Source organism: Hippocampus comes, unplaced genomic scaffold (assembly GCF_001891065.2).
Source record: "Hippocampus comes isolate QL1 unplaced genomic scaffold, H_comes_QL1_v1.1 scaffold122, whole genome shotgun sequence".
In the NCBI taxonomy this organism is placed as follows: domain Eukaryota; kingdom Metazoa; phylum Chordata; class Actinopteri; order Syngnathiformes; family Syngnathidae; genus Hippocampus; species Hippocampus comes.
Window position 1 is genome coordinate 2,089,388 of NW_017842059.1, and position 12,044 is coordinate 2,101,431.

At 43.8% G+C, this 12,044-nt stretch overlaps 1 protein-coding gene across 1 annotated transcript in view; it reads left to right on the top strand.

Moving 5' to 3' along the window:
- Positions 1-12,044, top strand: part of LOC109510846 (calsyntenin-2) — a 201,300-nt gene that overhangs the window by 78,911 nt on the left and 110,345 nt on the right. Inside the window, exon 2 of the mRNA XM_019861498.1 lies at positions 9,710-9,832. Within this exon, the coding sequence (XP_019717057.1) occupies positions 9,710-9,832 (123 nt within the window). The remainder of the gene's footprint in view (positions 1-9,709; positions 9,833-12,044) is intronic.

The window sequence follows — 12,044 nt, forward strand, 5'->3', positions numbered from 1 at the left end:
AACAAAACAAAACAAAAACATGACAGTAGCACAACATTCTGACCGCGAGTGGTCGGCGTGGCAGTCCTTTTAACAGAAAAGAGTCAATGACATGATGACCAACAGGTACGACGCTGGAGGAGAAGCCCTCCAGTGCCACCTGTTGGTCACAAACGGAACAGAAACATGACAGTCGGCAGAGACGTCATCTATTTTACTAAAGCTTGCCGCTGCAGGTGCGTGTAATTTTTTCAACGAGAATTGGATATATAGAAGGTCTTGGTAAGAGCATGGCAGTTTGTGAGGTGGAACAATCGGGCATCTGCCACCACACCTCAAGGTCCAAACAGTCTAACAGGCTGGGATCGATGAATGGGCTTTGAGCTTATAGACAGTGGCTAACTGCTCTGAGTTTTGTATTGCGTGATTTTTTTGGCGAGACAACCTTTTCGAAAATATTTTTCATGTTCCCTCAAATTTACTTTGCTAAAGTATGGGCCTTATTCACCAATTATATGTACGAAGTTTTCTTCCACTGAGAATGTAATGCTCATGTTTAAAATCCTTTAAAGCTACAAAATATATTGACACGTAAATACAGAGGTCTCAGTTAACTATTGCAGAAAGGTGCGGGAAGAGCTCAGGCATTTTTATATTTTTCACATGAAGGGAGCGACAGCCAACACAGACACCCAGCGGGGCCTCCGGCCAACATTCAAGCAGGGGCCTCCCGCCAGGCCAATACTCTACCGCCAAGCCGACAGACCCCCGCCGGATGGCCTGCCTGCACCACAGCCGGAATGGGGCCATTTTCCACTTTTCTGATAGCACAACCATTTGCGCTTTTCACTTTCTTGGGAGACATACTGGGGGCTAATTTAGAGCAAAAAAAAAACACAAATTAATCGTCTTCATGTGTAATACCGAGTTTTACGGAGCGGATCTCTTTCACGGTGTGTGAGCGAAAACAACTACTAAGCTTTTTGTGTGGAATCTGTGATAGTTTGTGTGTGAACTGAAGCATACTTTGTCCATTATTTTGGACTGCTTAAATCCAAACTAATACTGTGCTTGGTGAATACATAATGAGGAACGCAAGACTGAGGTACCATGTACTGGAACAGCATATTAGCACATTGGATCATTAAATAATTTTTATTTGGGAGATAAGTACAGTCAACCACATTACATTAATCAGTCTGTCTATTTGTGTTTATGAATTCACAGACAAAAACACACACACAGGCACATAATGTAATTGTTAATTTGTGAAAAGAAACTAAATATGAACTGGAACTTGCGTAACTCCTAGCTGGGTGAGACCTTGAATTTACTCACCAGCAAACACACTTTCGAAGAAAAAAACAATCACTCAATTGTGCACAGATGTCCCTCAAGGTCCTGCATGACAGGAAGATGCTGCTTTCCAAGTTTTCATAACTATAAATGATTTAAAAAATAATAATAATAATCTGGCCTAGCACTGGCAAAGGTGTACAAAACAAAGCTCGAACACACTAGTATGGTTTGAAAACTTATGGCAGATCTGAAGCAAGAAAAACAGAATGATCCAACAGCCTCAAATGAAAAATCTTCTTCTTTTCCCTTCAGCTTTTACCTTCAGGGGTCGTCACAGCGAATCAGTTGCCTCCATCTACCCCTGTTTTGTGCGTCCTCTTCTCTCACACCAGCTACCTTCATGTCCTCTTTCACTACATCCATGAGCCTCCCTCTTTGGCCTTCCTCTCCCTCTCCAAGTTCTTAAAATCCTCACCTTCTTTATCTCTTCTCCTTGAAACCTGACTTTTGTACTTGGGTCCCTCTCATTCACACACATGTACTCCGTCTTGCTGCGACTGACCTTCATTCCCCTCCTTTCCAGGGCAAAACCTCCACCTCTAGTTTCTCCTACACCTGTTCCCTGCTCTCACTACAGATGACAATGTCATCTGCAAACATCATAGTCCATGGAGATTCCTGTCTAACCTCGTCTGACAGACTGTCCATCACCATAGCGAATAAGAAGGGGCTCAGAGCTGACCCCTGGTGAAGTCCCACCTCCACCTTGAATTCCTCTGTCACACCTACAGCACACTTCACCACTGTCTTACAATCATCATACATGTCCTGCACCGCTCGAACATACTTCTCTCTCTATATTTAAAAAAATGCCAAAGCAGCCATTTCTCCTGTAAACAATAGACACATTTCACCGCAAGCAGTAATAGGTCTCAGTTTAATTTGGTGGTGTGTGTGGTGGTTGGCAACGACAGGCATTCCGGATGGACGAGAAGTTGTTTTAAAAAGGACGGACTACGCAAAGAGGGTTTTCGTCCGTCCCTTTCATTGTCCCTAACTCGGTTAAGTATGTGGTGTCAGGAGGCAAAAAAATTAGGCTTGAGTGTAGCCAAACATTGTATTTTCTAAACTGTGCCTATTCTCCTCCGCAAATATTACCCTCACAACCTCACTATAATCAGGGTCATCTAGGTCACAATATACCAGAGGCTTTTCATATTCCGTAATTATTACACATTCCATAATGCGACATTCATGTGCAGAGTGGTAGCAGTTTTATTACCTTCCAGACATATGACGCATATAAAAAATCCATTGATTGAGCTCACATCAAAATTGTATATTTGTATATCTGTAGGTGTGTATATAAATGAATATATGTTGTTGTGTACATACATCTACTGATGCCTATCTGGACACATCATCAGTGATGTATTCCTGAGATCATAGGGCGTTTCGGGTCTCTCAACATCATACGCCCTCCCCCAGGTGACCCAACCAGGGCTGATCAGACCCCAGCTTGTGTCCAGATGGCTAACTAGCTACCATGACTCCATGGCTCCCCTCTTTTGAGCCACAGCCATCTTGAGGCTCTCTCAGCCGCATCAGTGATACTGCGTATGGCTCTCCTCTTTCTCTCTCCCTCGATGCCGAAACTGCTGAAGGCTCTGGCCAAAGAACGGGCTGCAAATCCTCTGCATCCAACTTCCACGGGGAAACACCTTGCTCTCCAACCAGCCTGCTGACAATTGCTGACCAGTCCTGCGTACTTGGAGAGTTTCCTCTCAAAGGCCTCTTCCAAGCGATCTTCCCACGGGACTGTCAGCTCCAGCAGGACAGCTTGCTTGGTGGACTCAGACACAAGGACAATGTCTGGTCGCAGAGTGGTGACTGCAATATGGCTGGGGAACTTCAGCTGATGTTCAAGGTCCACCAACAACTGCCAGTCTCTTGCAGACGTCAGAATGCCTGCAGAGGATGTTCTTCTGGCAGGAGTTGCCGTGTCCCCAGCTCTGACAAAGGCAATGGTTTTCTTGGAGGGTCGGAACTGCTTTGCCCACTCAAGTCCTGTGCTGATAGCTTCAGCGATGGTCTTAAGGACTTGGTCATGCCTCCACCTGTACCGTCCATCTCCAAGTGCCCTTGTACAGCAACTGAGGATGTGTTCCAGGGTTCCTCGCTTGGAACACAATGGGCATGCTGGTGTCTCTGCTATGCCCCATGTGTACAGGTTTGACGGGCTTGGCAGCACATCATACACTGCCCGGATAAGGAATTTTATGCGTTGAGGCTCGGCTTTCCAGAGCTCAGCCCAGGTCACTTTCCTCTCAACCGCATTCTCCCATCTCGTCCAAGCTCCCTGTTGCTTCATTCCCACTGCCTTGCAGGTTCTCGTCTCCTCCACTGCTGCTCTCACCTCCTCCTGAACAAGATGTCGCCCTTCCTTCCCCTTGGTGTTCATTTGGGGGGTTGGAAAAGATCCTAGCCCAGCTCGACCTCGTGTGACCACTCCCACCAGGCTCCTGTGACGCAGCCTTGCATCTGCCTCTTGAACTGCTTCCTCTGCCTTCCAATTCCTGCCAGTCCTCACTTGGATCCCTGCTTTAGCCACCATCGGATCACTTGAGTCCCTGTACTGAACCACTTCTCTGGCTCTCGATACCTTGAATTCCTTCTCCAAGGACTTGAAGGGCAGTTGCAGTTTGTTGGTGTTCCCGTAGAGTGCAACTTGGATACATTTGTACAGCAGAGTATATTGTCAATGAATAACCTATTAGATTAATATAACATCAATTAAAAAAATATTTAGAGAATGAATGGTAGGGGTCGATTTTTTATGTTTACTTCATCCATACTCATGTAGCGAAACCTGTGAAATTGACTTTCTTACTACTTTTTTCATATTTTTGTTTTTTGGCTATATTTTTGGTGGTGCAGTGGCCGACTGGTTATCACGTCCACATCATAGTGCAGAAGTCCAAGTTTTATATTCGGTCTCTGGCCTTCCTATGTGGAGTCTGCATGTTCTCGTTGTGTGTTTTCTCCAGGTACTCCGCTTTCTTCCCACATTAAAAAAAAAAAAAAAGCATGGTAAATTGATTGGACACTCTATATTGTCCCTCGGTGTGATTGTGAGTGTGAATGGTTGTGGTTGGTCTTCATGTGCTGTGTGATTGACTGTGCATCCATCAATCAATACATTTTCTAATCCGCTTATCCTCATAAGGGTCGTGGGCATTCTGGGCAGTAGGCAGGGTACACCCTGAACTGGTTGCCAGCCAACTGCAGGACACACATCGACGAATAACCATTAGCGCTCACACTCACACCTGGCGACAATTAAAACCTGCCATGCATGTTTTTGGAATGTGAGAGGAAACCGGAGTACCCGGAGAAAACCCATGCACCCTGCACTTCTGCACTGTGAGGCAGACGTGCTAACCAGTCACTCACCGTGCCGCCTCATCCATCAATCCCAAATAAATTACCCCGTGTACTGTAAATTCTGCTTCATGCCTTTTGGATAAAGCTATTTTCTGGTTCATGTCTAGCTTGCACGAGGATGCCAAAATGCAGAGATGAGTGCAGAGATGATTAGATGATTCATAAAATTGTGCAGGGTTCAAAGAAAGCAGGGATTATTAAAATAGTGAGCGGATGAGAGGCGAGTCTCATCCTGTGATGTTACAATACAAAAGGCTGAATTTCCGTCGTTTGCTGAGGTCCAATGATGGACATCTTTGAGGGACCAGCTCGTTGTTACTGTAATTAAATATTTGTTGCTGTTATAGCTTCCTGTCCCAGCTGTGTTTACTTTTCATGTTGCTGACGAATTCTTCAAAGCACTTTTGTTGACCTTGTCGATCTGGGTTCAATTTCCTGCAGATTTTTTTTGCTTTTTTAATTACAACTGTTTCTTTTCCTCCGTTGCCCCACCCCCACACCCCTCCCGGCTCATGTTCTGATTGCAACACACACCACCGAGGAGATGGTACCCAGTGGCACTGTTACGGTGGCACATTGTGGGCTGGGTCAGAGATTAATCAACCGTCAAAGCACCTCTGCCACGCACGGAGACTCCAGTCAATTCCACAGCTCACTACTTAATTGGTCAGGACATGGCAGGGGGAGATAGTCCTGCTGCCCGGCATCTGAGCTCCAACATTTATCTTTCATCCGTCACACAACGTGATTATATTAGCATGTACTGGTTTAATAACTGCTCAGCACAACCCCTGTGGCTGAATTTAATTGAGCAACAAAAATGGTTCAGTGGCTTATAACTTCACTCATTTGTGAGGAAACATACTTAGAGATGGAGCATCAGATTATGTGTAAGTAAAACCTTTGCTTTCATAGTTTAGTAAGTTACTGCAGGACATATGCAACAAGTGTGGAAATCTGAAAGCTGTCAGGAAGAGATCCATCGACATGTATGTGCGCTGTGTATGTTTGTGTGCATGTACGGATGTTTCCCATTAGGAAAACTTGGACAATTTCCCGACGCTCAAAATTTCACTTCAGAACACTTTCTTTGTTTCAAAGCAGTTATTATTCTTAGTTTATGTGCTTAGAAACACATCAAAATGCTTTTGTCTATCATGATTGTTTCAAGTCCCCACCCCCTCACCTCCACCCTTCTATTGCAATGGACGATTCCATCTTCTTGATTCAGGAAGAGTGTAATGAAGTGAAAGGTAGTGAAAGTGAAACTGAGTTGTCCGCGTGACGTAGAGAAGAGGAGAAGGAAAACTGTTTTGATTACAATTATCAAATATCAACATCTATTTTTCCATCCATTTTCTGATCCGCTTATTTTCACAAGGGTCACGGGGGGTGCTGGGGCCTATCCCAGCCGTCTTCGGGCAGTAGGCGGGGGACACCCTGAACCGGTTGTCAGCCAATTGCAGACCACACAGAGACGAACATCCATCTGCGCTCACACTCGCACCAAGGGACAATTTCGAGTGCTCAATCAGCCTTCCATGCATGTTTTTGGAATGTGGGAGGAAACCGGAGTACCCGGAGAAAACCCACGCAGGCCCGGGGAGAACATGCAAACTCCACACAGGGAGGCCGGAGATGGAATTGAACCCGGTACCTCTGCACTGTGAGGTCGACGCGCTAACCACTGGACCACCGGGTGGCCCAAATATCAACAGCAAGAGCCAAACACTCTCGCCAGTCGCAGTAGATAATACAATGTTAATGATTAGAATTCGCTCAGTGAATTGATTTCTACAAAGATTCAGAGACATTGTCCCATGTTGTTGTCACACTTACGAATGAAATAGATGACATGCACCAAATCCATCAAATCTGTCTGTCTGTGAGCCAGTCTTCCAAAACAGGGCCGGAATATTCAAAATCTTTGTCGTACACCGACGTAGAGAAAACCATGACTGGGTTTGCCTCGGGACGCCCAAACGACTTTGCGAGAGACAAAGAGAGTGAAAGAATATTGATTTTACTTACAATGCAGCGGTTTCTCCCTTTTTGCTTATTGTCTCCGTGGAAGGTCACGGTATTCAAAGCTCTGCTTCGGTTTTAAATTAAACTCAACGAATGGTGTCTGGCCCAAGTCCCTCAGTTAGCGCCAGATAAAAACAAGAATGGTGTGTTTCATTCCATTGACTGCTAAAGCCTTTTCATGACAAGCCTCAGGAAACTTGCCCTCTTTCCATTCACGACAAGGCGTTACTAGATGCCATTTACCGGTTGCTTTTAGGTGCCAATGAATGTTGTTTGCTTCTAAAAATTGGGGTCACTTGGAGTACAATCTGAAATGGTGTGTTGTTCTTTGGCAAATCTGTAAGCATATATCCTATTAGTGGCTTCTGGAGCCTCAAGGCTGCCGTGTAGATGAATACTGGCCGGTTCAATCAAAATGTCAAGAAGACAAATATTGCCATTGAGGTGAGTCTGTTTAGCAATGAGGGGCAACCTGACAAGGTATTTATTGTTCAACTTTCCTGATGGATGTTTTAAATTGTCTCACTTACCGATTCATTCGCCAAAGATTTATAACCAAGCTTCATTTGTATTCATTCTTTTTGCTTTCTTTTTATTTTGTTTTTGTTTTTTCTTTGAATTGAAGCGTCATGTTTGGGTACATACACAATGTCATTTAAGGATTGCTGGTTAGCCACTTTTGCCAGATAACTACTGTAGTAAGAAGCCTTTTTAAGCATTTGGGCTACACTGATGATTCATTCCATCCGTCACTGAGGAAACATCAATGCTGTCTTCAAATCCAATAATTGTTGGGGTCATTTGAAGACATGTCAGTGAACACTCAGTAAAAGTTCAATTCGGATCAGTCTTTGACACATTGTTGGTCTGTGTGGCATGCAAATGAGACAGCAATCTGTGAAGCCTAAGTGTCAAACTGCAGTTCTAGAGTCCGGCCAGGCAAGAGGCTGAAATGCTTCTCCTGGGATTCTTGCAATTGATGGGTTGGCATTTTCATTTGTAAACCCCTTTCTCATCTTTCACAACCTGTGGTGGACTGAATTGCAACAAGAGTGGAGCATCTGGCTGAACTCCAGGGTTATGTCCTGTGGTGTCAATCCAATGATCCCAGTGAGCTCAGATCGCTGAGATTTCTTGTCTTGTCTGCGAGGGAATGAAGGTGGTATCCAACTGAGACACTGCAGAGATGACCGGATGTGAGCAATTCACTACTGATCGGGGGAAAAAAATATCAACGCGCTGGGGTCAACTTCGATCTGGCCTTGAGCCATCATTAACCCGTCACAACTGTACTGTTGGTCGCACCTGGCCAAAAACAATGTCAATGTCAAGATGCGACTGGAGTGATGTTATCTCACATGTAAATTGTGAGCTTCATTTTCCTGCTACCTTTTCTATGTATGTATTTTATGCCTGGATAGACTCTTGAAACATAACGTCGCTGATGAACTGGAAACGCATTGACAATCACAGAAATGTTTTGACGAAACGTTCAGCCCAGCCTTTGGCAGTCTTAAAATAATCATGCATCGCGGCACTAATTGTCATGTCAGGAATAATTAAAAGGTCGGCAGAGCTCCAAAGCTGTTTTATAACTCAACGTGAAGTCACTAAAAGACCCGGATTCCACAGTAGGTGTCACACTTTGCGATCCAGTTCACATCTTGTATAGTTATCATTATCAAGTTGCACAAAATACTCCCTAAGGTTGCCGCTTAACTGTTGTCTCTTTCCGGCAGTTTTGGCAGCAGTGATGCATAACAATTCCCCTAAAATCTATTGTACAGAAGCACCGAGTTAATTGATCCCTAAATGCCAAGGCTTGGCTTTTAGAATGATTTTTTTTGTTTTTTTTAAAGTATAATTTCACCACTTACTTTTTGTAGCAAGCCCATGCATATTCATCCCGTGATAACACTGTATAACGTTTCCATCCAACAGCGCTTGTAGTAGCTCTATCAGGGCTGTGTAATTAGCCACTATTTACAGGCGGAAACTTAAAACGTTGGCTGCGGTAATGTTCGCGTGTCTTTCTCCGGTCTCTTGCCGATTCAAGAAGTCCTCAGAAACATAACTAAAACGCACACACCCCAAAAAATAAAAAATCCATGCCAAATTAAATGATCAATTCAGGCTCTACATCAGAGTATGCTCCATTTTGAATCGTGATTCTGATATGTTTAAAATGGTAACAGCATATTTTGTACATCTTTTGCTGCAGCACTCTGAACAATAACAGGTAATAAACTATCGATCTCTCCATCCATTTTCTTATCTGGTTATCCTCACAAAGGTCGCGATAGTAAACTATATTGACAAAAATATCAGAGACACCTGCCCATTAAAACTACAAGTGGCCAAAAATAATATGTCCAACCTGACATTAAGTCTTTTTTTTTTTGGGTCATGGTGAGTCTTTTTTTTTGGGTCATGGTGATTTTAGTGAACTTCCAGAGCTTAGTTAATGTTCTATTATTTTTAGTACAACATTAGAAAAAAAAAATAACGAATGCTGTTACGTAGCAAATAGACGTTTGTGGAATTTTATTTTGTTTGTTTCCTTTCATCATTCTATTCAGGTTGTCTGTTATTTTGCACATTGCTACCATATCCAGGGTACTTTTACTCAATTGGAGCCCTGAATTATACCCGAAGCACAGGACATTTGTTTTGAGCGGACCTTTGATGAAGCTGTGCTGGCAGTGCATTGATAGTCATTGATCGAGCAAGACCACTGCTTTGAAAGGGATGTTTCACAGGAAGATACTCTAAAATGAAAAAAGAAAGTAATTGGAATGGGAATTAGTAAACTGAGAGGTCTTGAAGAACAACAAAAAACAAACAACCATTCCCGAATGTTTCAAATGAAGATGTTTACACATCTCCTAGCCTGTAAAGTCTTGCCCTTTCTGTTGCTTCGGCAGTGTATCACTCACACTGACTACTTTGTGCCCCGCAGTGAATAAACACAAGCCATGGATTGAGACGTCATACCATGGGGTAATCACCGAAAACACTGACGTTGTTCTGCTTGATCCTCCTTTGGTGGCTCTGGATAAGGATGCTCCCATCCCATATGCAGGTAAGAACACATTGATGCAACAATAAGTGCCCAACTATTAATTCCAAGCAATATTCCACTTGAAACAACCACTCCAAAGTCATGTGATATGTACAGTATGTGAATCTTACTTTCAAGTTATAAATTGTTCAGTTATTCGAGTGAATGCATCACAGTTTCAATATTTTTTTTTCATATCAGCCCCTCCCATCGGGGGGCAAAAATTAAATCCAATAAGTCCTTATGAACACACTTCATAGTTATTCTGTGTGCCAAATCAGCCCTGGTGGGTGATGAGAAGCGCGAGAAGAAAAAAAGATGACTGTGACTGGATTTGAGGATGCCCACTTTGTGACACTTCCAGCTTGTCCGAAGGGTGCCAGCTCTTGTGGGAAGGTGTTAGTTCCAGCCAGACTGCTAATTTGCCCCTTGCATATGTTTGGAACTCCTTCAAGGCTCTCAAGCTGGGCATCATGGGTGTCTGTGGTCAATGTGTATGTGTATGTGTATGAGTGCGTGTGTGTTGGCGGCGGGGGGTCTGGTACACAGATTCATGATGGCCTGAGGAGACTCACTGTGTAAGCTACCCTTCCGGTAAAAAGGAAGCAAATGATGAAACAATATGCGAGGTCAGCTGGTTTACCACCATGTGACTTAGGTCTTGATAGTTTTTGTGACATGAGATAAGATGACCTTTATGAGTCCTCCAATTTGGAAATATGCAAGTATTTTGTAAGGCAGGGGTGTCAAACCCATTTTTGTCGCGGGCCACATTATAATTGCTGTTTCCCTTGGAGGGCCATGATGACTGAAGCAACATAATAGAAGTCAAGAATAACGTTTCATTCAACTTTTGTTTAAGGAACTGTAATGAGGGGTTTGGTAACAAAAAAATGCTTACAGTATGTCACTGATTTATTACATATGAAAACTAGAAATATTTTAGCAAGTACGAAGGAAGTTGTCATCTTTGATTTGCTTTCGCGGGCCACTTAAAATGATGTGGCGGGCCACATCTGGCCCCCGGTCCTTGAGTTTGACACATGTTGTAAGGGAACACCCATAACACACTCATACTCAGGTGTACTTGACTCAACAATGAGCAGTACAAAGTAATTGACCAATTTTTTTTAATACAGATGAACAATTGAATTTTTTTTTTTTTTTTTCATGGCAAACTTTGTTTTTGGGCACAAGAGTGTGACCAAAATGGTCGCATATACAATTGTTTTCAGCGTCTGCAAGTAAGATTTCCTCTGGGTGTATTCATGCGAGTGCATATGTTTTAATGCTTCCACCAACACAGGTTTTGTAAAACATTTTCCCCACATGTACGTATGTTTATCTGTGACCGCACTAATGAATGAACGCCTGTCAATATGTCACCGGTTTTCTTTCTTTTGATGCTTTTCCTGGTCCTTGTGTGTGTCTGCCGTCGCGTTTCTTTCTGATATGATACTGCAAATACAGTACCTCAAATGACTGACATATCCAAACTATCAATATTTTCATTTGAGAATTGAACCAAAGACGTTGCAGAAGGTATGGATCCACATTCTCCTCCAGCAGCAAGTGTCATGGCCATCTTGTCCCAGCACACTTGGCGCTCTTTCTAAAATGCAAATTAAATCAAATAAGTTGCCCGTTTGGTCAGCCAGTGCCTTTGCGAACAAACTTCATATTCTGCAAAAATGAAATATTTTGCAGAAGCAACTTGAGTCATTGTCGGTTTGTATTTCAGATGAAGCGGCAGCTTCAACTTGCCCAACCAGTCTACATGTGTTTTGTGGACTTGGAGAAGGCATTTGACCATGTCCCTTGGGGAGTTCTGTGGGGGGTGCTTCGGGAGTATGGGGTACTCCTGATACGGGCTGTTCGGTCCCTATACTGCCGATGTCAGAGTTTGGTTCGCATTGCCGGCAATAAGTCGGAATCGTTTCCAGTGAGGGTTGGACTCCGCCAAGGCTGTCCTTTGTCGCCGATTCTGTTCATCACCTTTATGGACAGAATTTCTAGGCACAGCCGAAGCGTTGAGGGGGTCCGTTTTGGGGGCCTCAGTATTGCATCTCTGCTTTTTGCGGATGATGTGGTACTGTTGGCTCCTTCAAGCAGGGCTCTCCAACTCTCACTGGAGCGTTTCGCAGCCGAGTGTGAAGCGGTTGGGATCAGCACCTCCAAATCTGAAACAATGGCCCTCATTCGGAAAAGGGCGGAGTGCTCTCTCCAGGTCGGG